The sequence below is a fragment of the Ambystoma mexicanum genome, chromosome 2p, assembly GCF_040938575.1.
Source record: "Ambystoma mexicanum isolate Mex_15411 chromosome 2p, UKY_AmexF1_1, whole genome shotgun sequence".
NCBI lineage: Eukaryota > Metazoa > Chordata > Amphibia > Caudata > Ambystomatidae > Ambystoma > Ambystoma mexicanum.
The window spans coordinates 57209132-57221840 of NC_090923.1; the positions used below are offsets into that span (position 1 = coordinate 57209132).

At 46.0% G+C, this 12709-nt stretch overlaps 1 protein-coding gene across 1 annotated transcript in view; it reads left to right on the forward strand.

The window, feature by feature from the left end:
* Positions 1-12175, forward strand: part of CPNE9 (copine family member 9) — a 1803250-nt gene extending 1791075 nt beyond the window's left edge. The window contains exon 21 of the mRNA XM_069643244.1: positions 11437-12175. Coding sequence (XP_069499345.1) covers positions 11437-11619 — 183 coding nt within the window. The 3' untranslated portion in view covers positions 11620-12175. The remainder of the gene's footprint in view (positions 1-11436) is intronic.
* The last annotated feature ends 534 nt before the right edge of the window (positions 12176-12709 follow it).

Here is a 12709-nt window from a genome sequence, read left to right on the forward strand (position 1 = left end):
AGCATAGTTGAGTACCAGTACTCTCTGTCGGGCATTGAGAAGTGCAGGTACTCAAATGCTCAAAAATAAGAAGTGTAGGTACAGACACACAACACAGAAACAAGCATGTGCCAGTCTTATAGGACTTGCTTTGTTGTGGAGGCTTTAATACTTGAGCAGTCGAGTGTAGGTGCAATTCTGTTGGCCACTGGTGACCAGCAGTGGACAGAAGTACAGGGAACTCTGGAGATTTCCCGGTACGTCTCTGCACCTTCGGCCTCTTTTGTGTGGTAAACTATTTTATTTTCACATTTTCTCAGAGGAAAAGTGTTGAGCTTCCTGGAAATATGTAATATGGGGCCACTTTCAACATTGTTTCCAGGGCCTCCTTTGGTTCCCAGTTGACCCCTGCTGGTAACCAGTGGTGAGCTCCTCTGCACTGCCACATGTGGTCCCTTTTAAAGAACCTATATCATCCAAACATCTGGTGTTAGCCAGTTTTAGGAGTACGTTTAAGAGAATACATGCCCATTAAACATTCTTCAATCTGCTGGCTGCTAGAGAAATACAATATGTAGCGGCCCCTGCCAGAGCACGCAGATACGGTGAAAGTAATAAGGCTGGCCGAACAATGGCTAACTTGATTAAAAAATGAGAGGCAGCCATACCCTATTACTAGCATACAAAACGCTGCTGGCGAGGTGCTGACGAGTGAAGAGGGGACAAATCGAGAATTTGCCAAATTTTATCTGACGCTGTATTCAAACAAAGATAGGAAGACGACTACTGAGATTAGAACATATCTGGCATCGCTAGGGCTCCCAAAGCTTTCACTCGAGAGTAAAATAGCACTAGATCAGCCGGTCACTGCAGAAGAAATGAGTGAGGCAATCATGGGGCTAGCGTCGGGCAAAGCACCGGGCTCTGACGGTTGGGGGCTGAATTCTATAAGGAGTTCCGCACGGAACTGATCCCCATAATGTGGGAAACCTGGGAGGAAGCTCTAGAGGGAGGCATATTACCCCCGACGATGAGGGAAGCCATTATCACTGTGCTCCCCAAACCCCGATGGCCTCCTAGCGACATGTCATCATACAGGCCCCTTTCGCTCATCAATGTTGATGCCAAGATTTTTGCTAAAGTAATGGCTAATCGAATGTTGCCCCTGGTCCCCACTCTAGTCCATCCCGATCAGAATGGTTTCATCCCCCAGAGGTCCACCGCACTGAACCTCTGCAGACTATTTAGTATAATAGCACAGATTGACCCAAGCAGAAGCGCAGCAGCTGTAGCCCTCGACGCCGAAAAGGCGTTCGATTCTGTATCATGGGTCTATCTTTTCACGGTTTTGGAAGCGTTTGGGGTGGGGCCGGCGTTTATCAGATTTGTAAGGCTGCTCTATAGTGCTCCGGGCGCCAAAGTCTGCACGAATAGAACCATCTCTGAGATGTTTCAACTGGGTTGGGGAACTCGGCGGGGTTGTCCCTTCTCGCTCAATTTGTTTGCCCTAACTATTGAGCCTATGGCAGCTGCGGTTCGGCTGAGACACAGGGACAAGGGAATTAACATGAAAGGCTCTATCCAGCTAATCTCACTTTATGCAGATGATACGTTACTCTACGTCCGCGAACCAGAAGTAAACATAGCACCCATTATGACTGACATACATGATTTCGCGGATTATTCAGGATTCGTCATCAATATAACCAAATCGGAAATATTCCCGCTCACACCCCACACTAAATGCCCTGTGAACATCTGCGGCCTTAAATGGTCGGACCAATGTATTAGATATCTCGGGGTGTTAGTGTCTGGGACCAGGCAAACCCTCTACGCGGACAACCATGAGAAGGCGCTGCAAACATTGGGCACCAAGCTACAGATTTGGGGACACCTCCCTATATCCCTGTACGGCAGGATAGCCCTACTTAAAATGATAGCTCTCCCCAAATTACTATATTTCTTTTGTAAATATACCCATATGGCCGGGTAGAAACTTTCTTTCAAGACTACGGTCGCTGGTAGTATGCTTTATATGGAACGGGAAGGCAGCCAGAATCGGGTGGGAGAAAATGACAGAGCCCTACGACACCGGAGGAATAGCGGCTGCAGACTTTGAGCTCTATTACCTGGTCGCACAGGCACAGCTTGCAAAATATTGGTACGAGGAACCTGGGGTTACACCACACACCTGGGTGGAAGCACAAACTATATTCCCAGTGGACATTAAGTCGGTCTTATTTAATTCACGCCATAAAGACACCTGTGATTACGATCCGGTTAGCTGCATGGTCAGGACCTGGGGGGCATTATTTAAACGACTGAAGTTGGAAACACCATACAACCCAGAAGTCCCCTTGTGGAATTTTCCGGGCATCCCCCCTATGTCAGATCTGAGTATTCAGGAAAGCTGGGATCCACACATGGAAATGAAGGTAGGTGATATGTTTATAGATGGTAAATTTGCAACCAGAGAGGACTTTACTAGAGCGATGGGGGGTGGCCCACTCAAAATACTACAATACTACAGAGTAAGGGCCGCATTTCAGAAAAGATGGCCAATGTTCCCAGATGAACCTCCTCAACACCCCTGTACACAACTGATCACAATGAAGGCTGGGCTGGGCATTTCTAAACTATATGGGGCAGTACAGGACCACACCCCCTCGGTGAACCGGGTCAAGGACAAATGGGAGATAGACTTGCAAATGCCTGTCCCAGAGGACAAATGGAGCAGATACTGTTCACTCATAAAAAAGGTTTAATTGAATGCAGGCTTACGTCTGATACAATTTAAACTTCTAAATAGGTTACACTATACGCCAGCTAAGATGGCAAAATCTGCTGCGGAACATGGGGGGAATGCCCCAAATGTGGGGCCCTACATGCGGACTCCTTTCACATGTACTGGAAGTGCCCGGCTCTCCTGAAATTCTGGGGAGAGGTGGCCGAAATATTGACTGACTACACAGATACCCCCACAGCTGACCCCCCAGAAATATTTATTTGGAGACATTGGCAAGTGCTCGGAGAAAATCAGGAGGCTATTTAATATCGCATGTGCTGTGGCTAAGAAATTTATCCTGCAGGCCTGGAAGATGCCTGAGCCACCAAATGGGACCACTTTCCTCCACAAACTTACATACATTAATGAATGTGAGGAACAATTTGTTTTGACTCTGCCGGGGGCAAGCCGACCAAAAGACATATGGGGCCCCTTCCGAACCTTTCTGTGTGAGTTGCTCTCAGATGACGAAATGTCCATATAATGCTGGATGTAAATGTTTTCTTTGCCTATCAATTTGTGTTTTCATGATCGGGTATGATGCTGTAACTCTTGAGACCACTGTTGAGCAATAAAAAGCGTTTAAAAAAAAAAAACATTCTTCAATCTCAAAATGGCTTCCACTCCCAAAACTGTGGGGTTATGTCGCAATAATAGCAGATGTGTAACTTCACAGGTTGTCATGACCGATAAAATAACTTCACACCAGTGTTATGGGTGCCTTTGAGGGTCCTGAGTTACTCGAGAGTCTCAACGCTTCTTGGCACCAGGACCCTTGGCGACTTTGAGGGTCCTGAGTTACTCGAGAGCCCTCAGTGCTTCTTAACACCAGGGTCCTGGGTGCCTTTGAGGGTCCTGAGTTAATTGGGAGCCCTCAATGCTTCTTGGCACTGCAGTATTTGTTCATCCCCCATTAAGGATATATGCAGATGTCGGACACACCTGGTCTTTCGATGCCAGCAAACAAAATCCCTTTGGTCTTCCAGGTGCTTATCTGGAGACAGGTGGCCATCATACAATTCTGAATGACCCTTAGACACTGTGCTTGGGGTCCAATGAGCAGGGGTTGGTTAACCCCTTTGTGCAGTAGCACCTTGGAGCATATCTCTTGTGCAGAATGGAATTACCATATTAAATGACCTTAGACACAAATAACCGGACAGACTCAAAGAATGTGACAAAGTACTACTTTATTGCCAGCTCAAATAAAGTAGGGCAATCTGGTGACCATAGCAAGTCGCAGCTCACACAATCTCATCTACGTTTTGATTGCACGCAGGCTTTACACTTCAATGTACATAAGCTATGATGTCATCCTATGTGGCAAATAGTAAACCTATAGAGGGGAGGGATTGGTTAAGGGAACATATATACCTATAGTATATACAAGTGTTAAAATTATTGGCTTCCTCTTAACTGGTAGGCACGCCTCGAACTGCCTCCAAATATGTATATTACTGATTATGAAAAAATAACAGCAGATTGGCTTCTGCAACATTGTATGGCATGACGCTACATGGCCATTCATGATCGGTTGGCATACCCTCCTAACCTTGGACTTTCGGCCGCGCTGGCAGCACATGAACAGAATGAAACCCAGGTGCGGGAACACGTTCAACCATTGCTCGTATTGGTCAATTAGCCTACCATCTCTCATCAGTTAGACCATGAGCCAAGGCTTCTCCTTTGTAGTTGACCTTGCTGACTGTTTTCTTCTCTGGCAATTTTAAGGGAGTCAGGGTCCACCGCTATCTTTGTCTGAGGCTTAATGAATAGACCTTGTTTTCGAGTCTTGCACCATGTGTCCATAGATCACACATTTGCCTATTTCGACCGGTTATTTCCTGCTATTTGATTTAATTATTCTGGCTGCTATTACTCCTCTTGGCCTCTGCAGTCTTGGTCGTTTCATTTTACAAATGCTTTTTGCATCCCTGATTGTCCAATACTTGGCAGTTGTGGATGTTTTTGCTTCTGTTTAATCCAAGAGAAATGTGCCCTTCGTTCATAGCTTATCCTGGTTATATCGCTTTGTAGTTTCCAATGATGTCTTGCTGTGTCAACCTTAGTCTTTGCAAAAGAGATATTTTTGGTTTTCTGCAGCGTTTCAGATCTGCAGCCCTGGTTTGTCTCTGAGATAGTTTTGGCGCGATCTGACGGCTATCTTCTAATCATGGCCTCTTTACTCATGTTATAGATTCGACTGCTTTAAGCTTCTATCTAACTCATCTACCTTTCGTTTCTGCATATATAGATTTGTTGAGCTTCATCTCACTCGTTTTCTCAGCATAGATGATTTCTTCATCTATTTATACGTCAGGACTTTATTACTTGAATTACACCTTCATTCTTTAAGTATTCTTATATCGTTTGTGTGTCATTGTGTCTTCCTCTTATAACGTCACTTTGCTCTAGTCGGGTCGCACTTACAGCTTTTCTACATCCAGTGGCGTATGGCAACGTCCTTCAACCGCATCAGTGTGAGGCTGCATTTGATACGGTTGTCTGAGTGCATTACGTCTCTCATATCTTCGGTCGGTATTGGGATGATACCTGGTGGCATGCACAGAGTCTTCCTGCTTTGCTTCCAGTATAACGGATGTGAGGGGGTGGGCACTGGAGACGACATCATCTGCTCCTCTACACCTTCATATTAAGTTGGACGACATCTCCATAAGAGTGCTTCGGTAGCACCAAGCGAGAACCAAGATAGATGTTAAGCATCACCGAGATAGGCGAGAGTCCTGAGTAGCCCCATGAGACATGATGTCACACAGAGGAACGTATAAACCATGACCACTATTTGAGATGAATTGGATAAGAGCGCCTTAAACTGTAAAGGGTCTGATCACTGAACTTCCAGACTTGGGACAAAATATCCAAAAGGACAAGAAGGCTTACACTGTCAAAGGTTGTGGATATCTCGATCAGGACTGGAATTTTGGCCTTCATCCCTTTGTAAACCTAAGCACGTACTTTAGAAATCAGCCTGGTCAGGATGCATGCACCCGTGAAACACCGCGACCATGTCCGGAAAGGTTTGCAAATGATGCACAGCAACGCACAAAGCGATGACCTGTAACATTCAGAATGGGTCTAAAGCGTTCGTCTGCAGCCCTTGGCTCTCCAGATGATTTGTGCTCTGACTCCCATGCTTCCTCACCATTCACTATGCTGTGTAGGGCTGATGGGAGTTGTAGTCCAAAGCATCTGGCGAGGCACAGGTTACACACCCTTGGGCTAAAGGATCGAGGTCCTGTTTCTTTAATCAAAGGGTCACTAATCCCCTATTTAGCAAAATAGCCCCCTTCGTTTTCAAGATTGGTTATCAAGTTGTAAAACAGGGGCAAATGTTGGCAGAAGCTTCCAGAAGGATTTGGTGGGTTCAGCTTCACTTTTGATCTACAAGTAGTTTTCATGGCCTCTTGTTTGAGAGTAAATTAAAATCCCTCTCCTTCAGAAGTGGGGTAAAAAGAGGGTTCTTTTGGGGTTGAGGTGGGTGCACAAAGGAGCAGGAAGCCCCTGTCTTGAAATATAAACACTTTTGAAACCCGCTCAAAGATGATTTAGCCATAAAAAGTACAGAGATAAATGTGGCTAGCGCACCACCTTCGTCTTTGGTAGCGTGGCCTAGCCGTGAGAGCATGCAAACAAAAACCTTGAGTAAGGAGAGTAAATTGGAAAATAAAAATATAGTCATGTCCAATCAAGGTTTTTGTAAAAATATACAAAAATTGGACAAATGAAAGGAGGGCAGAGAATGCCATAATTTAATTGGTGCTATTTTCTGAAATGCTCGGGTCAACTTATTCTGAAAGGTGAGCAGCGCATTTCTGGAGGCGTGGACAGTGTTGCAAAGATGTGATGCCCAGCCCCCCTTCATTCATTAGCTTCAGGAGTACGTGCGCTCGCAACACTAATGTATAATAGGCCCCCAGCAACCACGTTTCTGGGAGCGGATCTCATCAAGACGGGACGCTAAAGGGCCGGTCTCAGTGACTAGAAAAAGCAATACACAGTTCCGTCCCCGTTTGGTTTAAACCGCGGCTGTCACACTTAAAAAACAAATCATGCAGGGTCACACATGACCCGCTGTGATTTACGCTTCCCCTTGCGCCTGTTTCAAAAGGCGCACAGAGATGTCCATCATTTCTGAGTATTTCAAAATGCAGCCTGTTTGTGAATTGTGAGAGGTGCTTTAAAATGCCCAGAAACACTGCCTTATTTGCGCAAATGAGCGACAGGGCGGGTATGAAAGGGCATCTTAGATGCGCTCATTCAGGTGCCCTTTGTGAATTGGACTGATGTTTTTAAGGCACAAGTGATGAGAGGTGCGAACGCATCTCTGCACTTCCGCAAAAAAAGTTTGGGGAATCTGCCCCACAGTGTTGACTATAAGTTTACACAATAATTAAAAACACTAACAATCCACCCCCTGCAAAGAAAACCACAGAGGGCGTGCTGGCTGGTTATAAACATATTAAGATGCATTCATGATTAATATGGATACTGTACTGCGAGAGGGAATACCTGTGATATGGTTTCACATGTGAAGCACACACATAGTTCTGGAAACTTCTTTAGATAAGGTAAGGAAAGGGGAGTTCAACCATTCTTTAAGGCCCAAGGTGAGGGTACTCGGGTGGCTGGTAAGGACACCTACACTGCAGAATCTCTGCTTTAGTACTTGGTACAAGGCTTGATTCAACTAAGCAGGTATTCATCCACTAGTATGAACTGTGGTTCAAAGGTCATGAAAGTAAAAGGCTCGGTCCACATCTCTTGAAGTTGGTGATGGGTACAAAGCAGCTTGACTGCCGCATGAACAGCTTATAATAAGGTGGCTGCACTGGCTTTCACAGACAGCTTGACGGATGAAGCGGTAGCTCGAAGCTCAGAAGGTGGCCGGGTACATGAAGTGGTCTTGTAGCTCGATTGTTGTTTGACGTGACTCAATGGCTGAAAACATGTTCAACATGCTTTTTTAGTTGAACAACAGCAGGTACCAGAGGAAATGTGCCTGGACTTTGCAGTGCTGACGGCCTCCTCCAGAGATTGACACAGAGCTAACAGCCAAACTGTACCAAGGGTCCAAGATATCCTGGTTTCTTGGCACCCAGCTGCAATCTAACAGGCAAACTGTACCAACGGTCCAAGATATCCTGGTTTCTTGGCACCGAGCTGCAAGTTTACAGGCGAACTGTACCAAGGGGCCAAGATATCCTGGTTTCTTGGCACCCAGCTGCAGACAAGCTCCAAGTTTCTTCCAGCAAATGTCCCTCGTGTACTCTGGGTGTGTTAGCAGAAAGGTGTCTGTCTCTGCCTCATTCAATTAAGTGTCTCCAACCCATTCACCAAGAGGTCTTTAAACTATCAACAGCTACAATCGATAACTAACAGACTGTGGGGCTCCCACTCAATTCATAGCTGCACCCTAGCTGAAGGTTGGTGGCTTCCAAACCTCTTGCTGAGAGGCAGGGGTGGCACTCTCCTTAGAGAGGTGTCCACCCTCATTTGCAATTCCCGCAGCAGCTCATTTTTAGCGAGCAAAGAATGTATATAGAATCCAAAATGGTGGAAAGGGTCTTCCTTGTACCCGGGTTCTCAGGCGCCTGCTCTCCGGCTATGTCCTGCTTCCCCAATAATAAAAGGCTCTGACTGAAATGATCCTCTGAACATGCTCCAGGGGTTTGCTATGGGCTGAGCCGAACCTACAGCAGACCCCGTGCACATGCTGGAGGGGTGTGAAAATGACCACCTAGGCATTCCTGGGATGGGCTGAAACTGCACTAGCTAGAACTTTCTTTTTAATCGTGCCACCATCTTCCTCTTTTGTAGAATGTCCATGTTATCATTAGTTTTGCCCAGCATCCAGGTTATGGGGCACTAGAACACTGTCTCCCATTATGAATGAACTAGGAAAGGCCAATGAGTTTTAACAGTAGGCTTTAACAATTGAAATTACAATCCTTTGTGGCAGGTGTTTTTCAGCCTTAGCCTTAGTTAATATAATTCTTTACCTAACCCTTATCTTATATCACACATATAACCAGACGTGTAACTAAATCCCTAGATAATATTATCCCATCTTCCTACCACCAATGACCGATTAAGGGACGATACGATGGAAAATGACCACAGAATTTATCATGGAACATTTTGAGCTGCATGGAACCTTTGCATGAGAAATGTGGCTATTTCACCTTTCAGCTGGTCATGTGTACGCAGGTAGTGCACAGCAGAAGTATCCATTTATCCGCTCTATGGATGACAGTAATTGCTATTCTCTAAGCCAGATGTCACCTAAAGCGTAACCACTGACTCCACTTTTATTTTTTTGTACCTCGATGGGTCTCAGGTTGTGACCACTGCCTGGGAGTACTTGCGAAGGCCACGAGCAGCAACGCTGCGTCAACGCCGGTGTAACCCCAAATTATAGCTCAAAATCAGGGATTTATGTCTTAACGCGAGGCAGCCTCAATTTTTCCTTCAAGCAAAAGCAAACATTGCATTAGTTCAAACTTTCAACTGTCCCTTCACTCTTGCTAAAGATGGCATGCTGTAGCGGTGGGGGGTGGAGAGGTGTCGTCAATTTGCTCATTGTCAACCTCAGGAAGATCACGGCTTCAGTGGTACACTGGACCACAAAGGGATTTACGCAATCGCAAGGCAGGATATCAGGTGGTCCCTGTCACAGAGTCCATCAGTCTGACGTTTGTTCCATTGATTCACAGTCTACAAACACAGATGCCCCATGTGAATATGGTTGACTGTGATTTAGCAAAGTTCTTAGTGTCTCCATGTGGTCCACAGGGGCTTCCAACACAAGGTAAAACCCTTTTCATGTTGAAGGAGTCACCACTATAATTATACAATTAATATGATATGATAGGTTATTTATAACGCGCTTCATACCCAGAGATTTCTCAGCGCTGACCGGGGATCGAACCTGTGTTGCTCCATTTTGTCTTGCTTCCAAGGAAAGCACGTTGCCCCTAAGCTATCCTCCCCGAGACAAATGATTTTACAGAGCTCAGAAACTGTTGCATCTGGAATCCCTGGTGGGTATTTCTGCATCGGTTCGGGATTATGCTTCTTCTCAATACAACCATTTACTCAGCCCCCCACCCGCAAGCCACAGTAGAAGGTTTATTATTGGAAGGGTTTAGTTGCAGGTGGCTTTGGCCAGTTCATACATTGCATCAGTGTTTAGTAACACAATGCATATTACTTGAATAACCAGCTATACATGTAATAATCATTTAAAACTGATAATCCACTAGGTTTGGGCAGGTTAATTCCTGGGACAATGAAGAGACTTAAGTGGCATTTCTCTGGCACATTGTATCCCAAAAGGCCACATTAAGTAGACCTGGAAGTCACGCGCAGGGCACAGCCACAGCTGCGCCCTCAGTTCATTCCAGCCGCACGTGTTTAGATGCAAATTGCAGACGGCACTTGCCAGAGCAGGGGTCTACAACCTTTGGCTCTCCAGATGTTGTGCACTACAACTCCCATGAGCCCTTACCATTTCCTTTGCTCCTTAGAGTTGATGGGTGTTGTAGTGCATAGCATCTGCAGGCCCATGTGCTAGAGCCTCAATCGCAGAAGTACCAAGACATCCCAGCGAGGCCGGCTTTATTGGCTGCATCAGCGCTGTGAAGCTTCAGATCTGGGCACACCACTCCCGCACAGGGGTCAAAATGGCAACCACTGGCGCCAAGAGGCCACGTGTGGCTGTGCAGCCCTCTGCAAGTCAGAAAGCATAACACCCTTTAACATTGCTACATTTGGGCCGTAAATTCTTCACCATACCCTTTTAACCTATGTGATATGCATCTGTAGGCCAACAATCTCCCCTTCCCCTCTTAAGCTCAGAGGGGGCGTGGCCTGGGTGGCTGAGTGACACTGCTCTATTTGGGCTTTCCATATGGTTGGCCTCATTCTGCAGTAGCACAGATGGAAGAAAAATGCACAGCCTATTGGGCCTCACTAAGTCACGGTCCTTGGCCAATGAGACACACACGTGTGTAGTTGCTGATGCCTCATGCAGAGGTGGTGCAGCACTGCAATGATTGATACACTGCTCATTGAATGGGTGTGGGCCAAGAGACTCCCTTGCACATGGTTGCGCCCTTTAAATCAGGTATTTTCAACCCGGACCTCCCAGATGTTTTGGACTACGACTCTCATGATCCTTCACCATTGATTATGCTGGTTAGGGCTGATGGACCTTGTAGTCCAAAACATCTCAATACTGAATCATTTCAGAACTCTGCTTTAAATATTAGGAAAAATACAGTGGAAACAAAACAATTGAATACAGTTCTGAGGACACATAGGCCATGAGGTTGACAAGAATTCACCTTGACATTTCCAAGAGTGGAAGAAGGGTGTTAAACAGGACAGTTTACATTACATGAGATTACGTTCCATGACTACGTGGTAATGTTTATAAAAAGTAAGATATGTAAACAAGGGCATAGGTAGAAGAGTACCAACACTGAAGACTATCTTCCTTTCGTGCAATGTAGAGAGACGCTGCTATGCACAGTATAATGTCGCCCGCGCCACACCCAGCTAGACCAGGGTGTTGCTTAGAGCAATGGAGGATTTTTATGGGATGTTTGATGGAATCCTAACCTTCGTTCTCTGCTTCTTGTGTCTTGCAGTTTGTGCCATTCCGCGATTACGTGGACCGATCCGGCAACCAAATCTTGAGTATGGCACGCCTCGCCAAGGATGTCCTAGCCGAAATCCCAGAGCAGCTCTTGTCATACATGAAGAGCCGCGAGATCAAGCCCCGCCCTCTGCCGCCCACCGCCCCTTTGCAGAACATCCCTGCGCACGTCTAAGGACCCAAGGTGTACCCAAGGATGGTGGGGGTTACTCTGTCTGCCCTCAAGAGACTTACTGCTTCAAAGTCCCTCAGCATCCATATTCAGACACTCAAGCAGACTGTCTTCAGAACCTCACCCCTTTCCACAACCCTGCTGCTGCCAAGCCATCTGTACAGAGTCCTGGACCTCTGGAACCCGCGGGTCCCGGGACATGACATTGAGGACATCTCCAGATGCCTGTCTTTCTTCTTCAGGACATCAGAAGAGCCTGGACTGTTTCCATGCAAGCGTTCCTCCGCGACCAATGATAGGGCAAAGAGATAGATTTACCTGCAAGGCCACCTCCCAGGTCAACCCTGGGTTCAGGATTGGAGAAGGGGACTTGGTACAGAAGCAATCGGGGGCCTGCCGAAGTAGGATGTGTCGGCCGAATAATGATGTACAGTATTTAAAACATTTTCAAAGTATTAAGAAATGTACATTTGCGCTTAATAATGCATTGTGTACTGTAGAACTAGTAGCTCAATATTGGCAATAAAGGTTACAATATTTACTATACTCTTCCCATGGACAGTGGTCTCCCCGCTCTGTATGTCCATTGATTGATGACTCAAGTATGCTGGGGGTAGGGGAAATGACCGCCCTCTTTTAAGGTTGTGGTAGTTTATTTCTTGCAGGGACTACAAACCCCATCAGCCCCAACGGCGATGGATCATGGGAGTCGTAGCCCGAACCATCTGGAGAGCAGCTGGATGTAGACCCCCATTCTCCAAGGAGTCACAAGTATAATGGGACCAGGTTCAGCTTCAATACCAGGCTATCTATCACCTGGTCCCTTACACCTGCATGAATCCACACACAATCCAGGCATGGGTGATTTGGTGCCATAGCAACAGGACAGGCACCCTACCCTCACTCCTCAGCTTTTATGCAAACAAATACAGCAATGCATGATGGGAGTTATAGTCTTTGTTAACAAATAGTACATAAGGATCAGGTTATTTTTTCTTTTAAAAAGTCCAGATCTGCAATGATGGAGACATATAATGACCCTGTGCATTCCATATGATATTATATATATTTATATATATTTATATATATATCA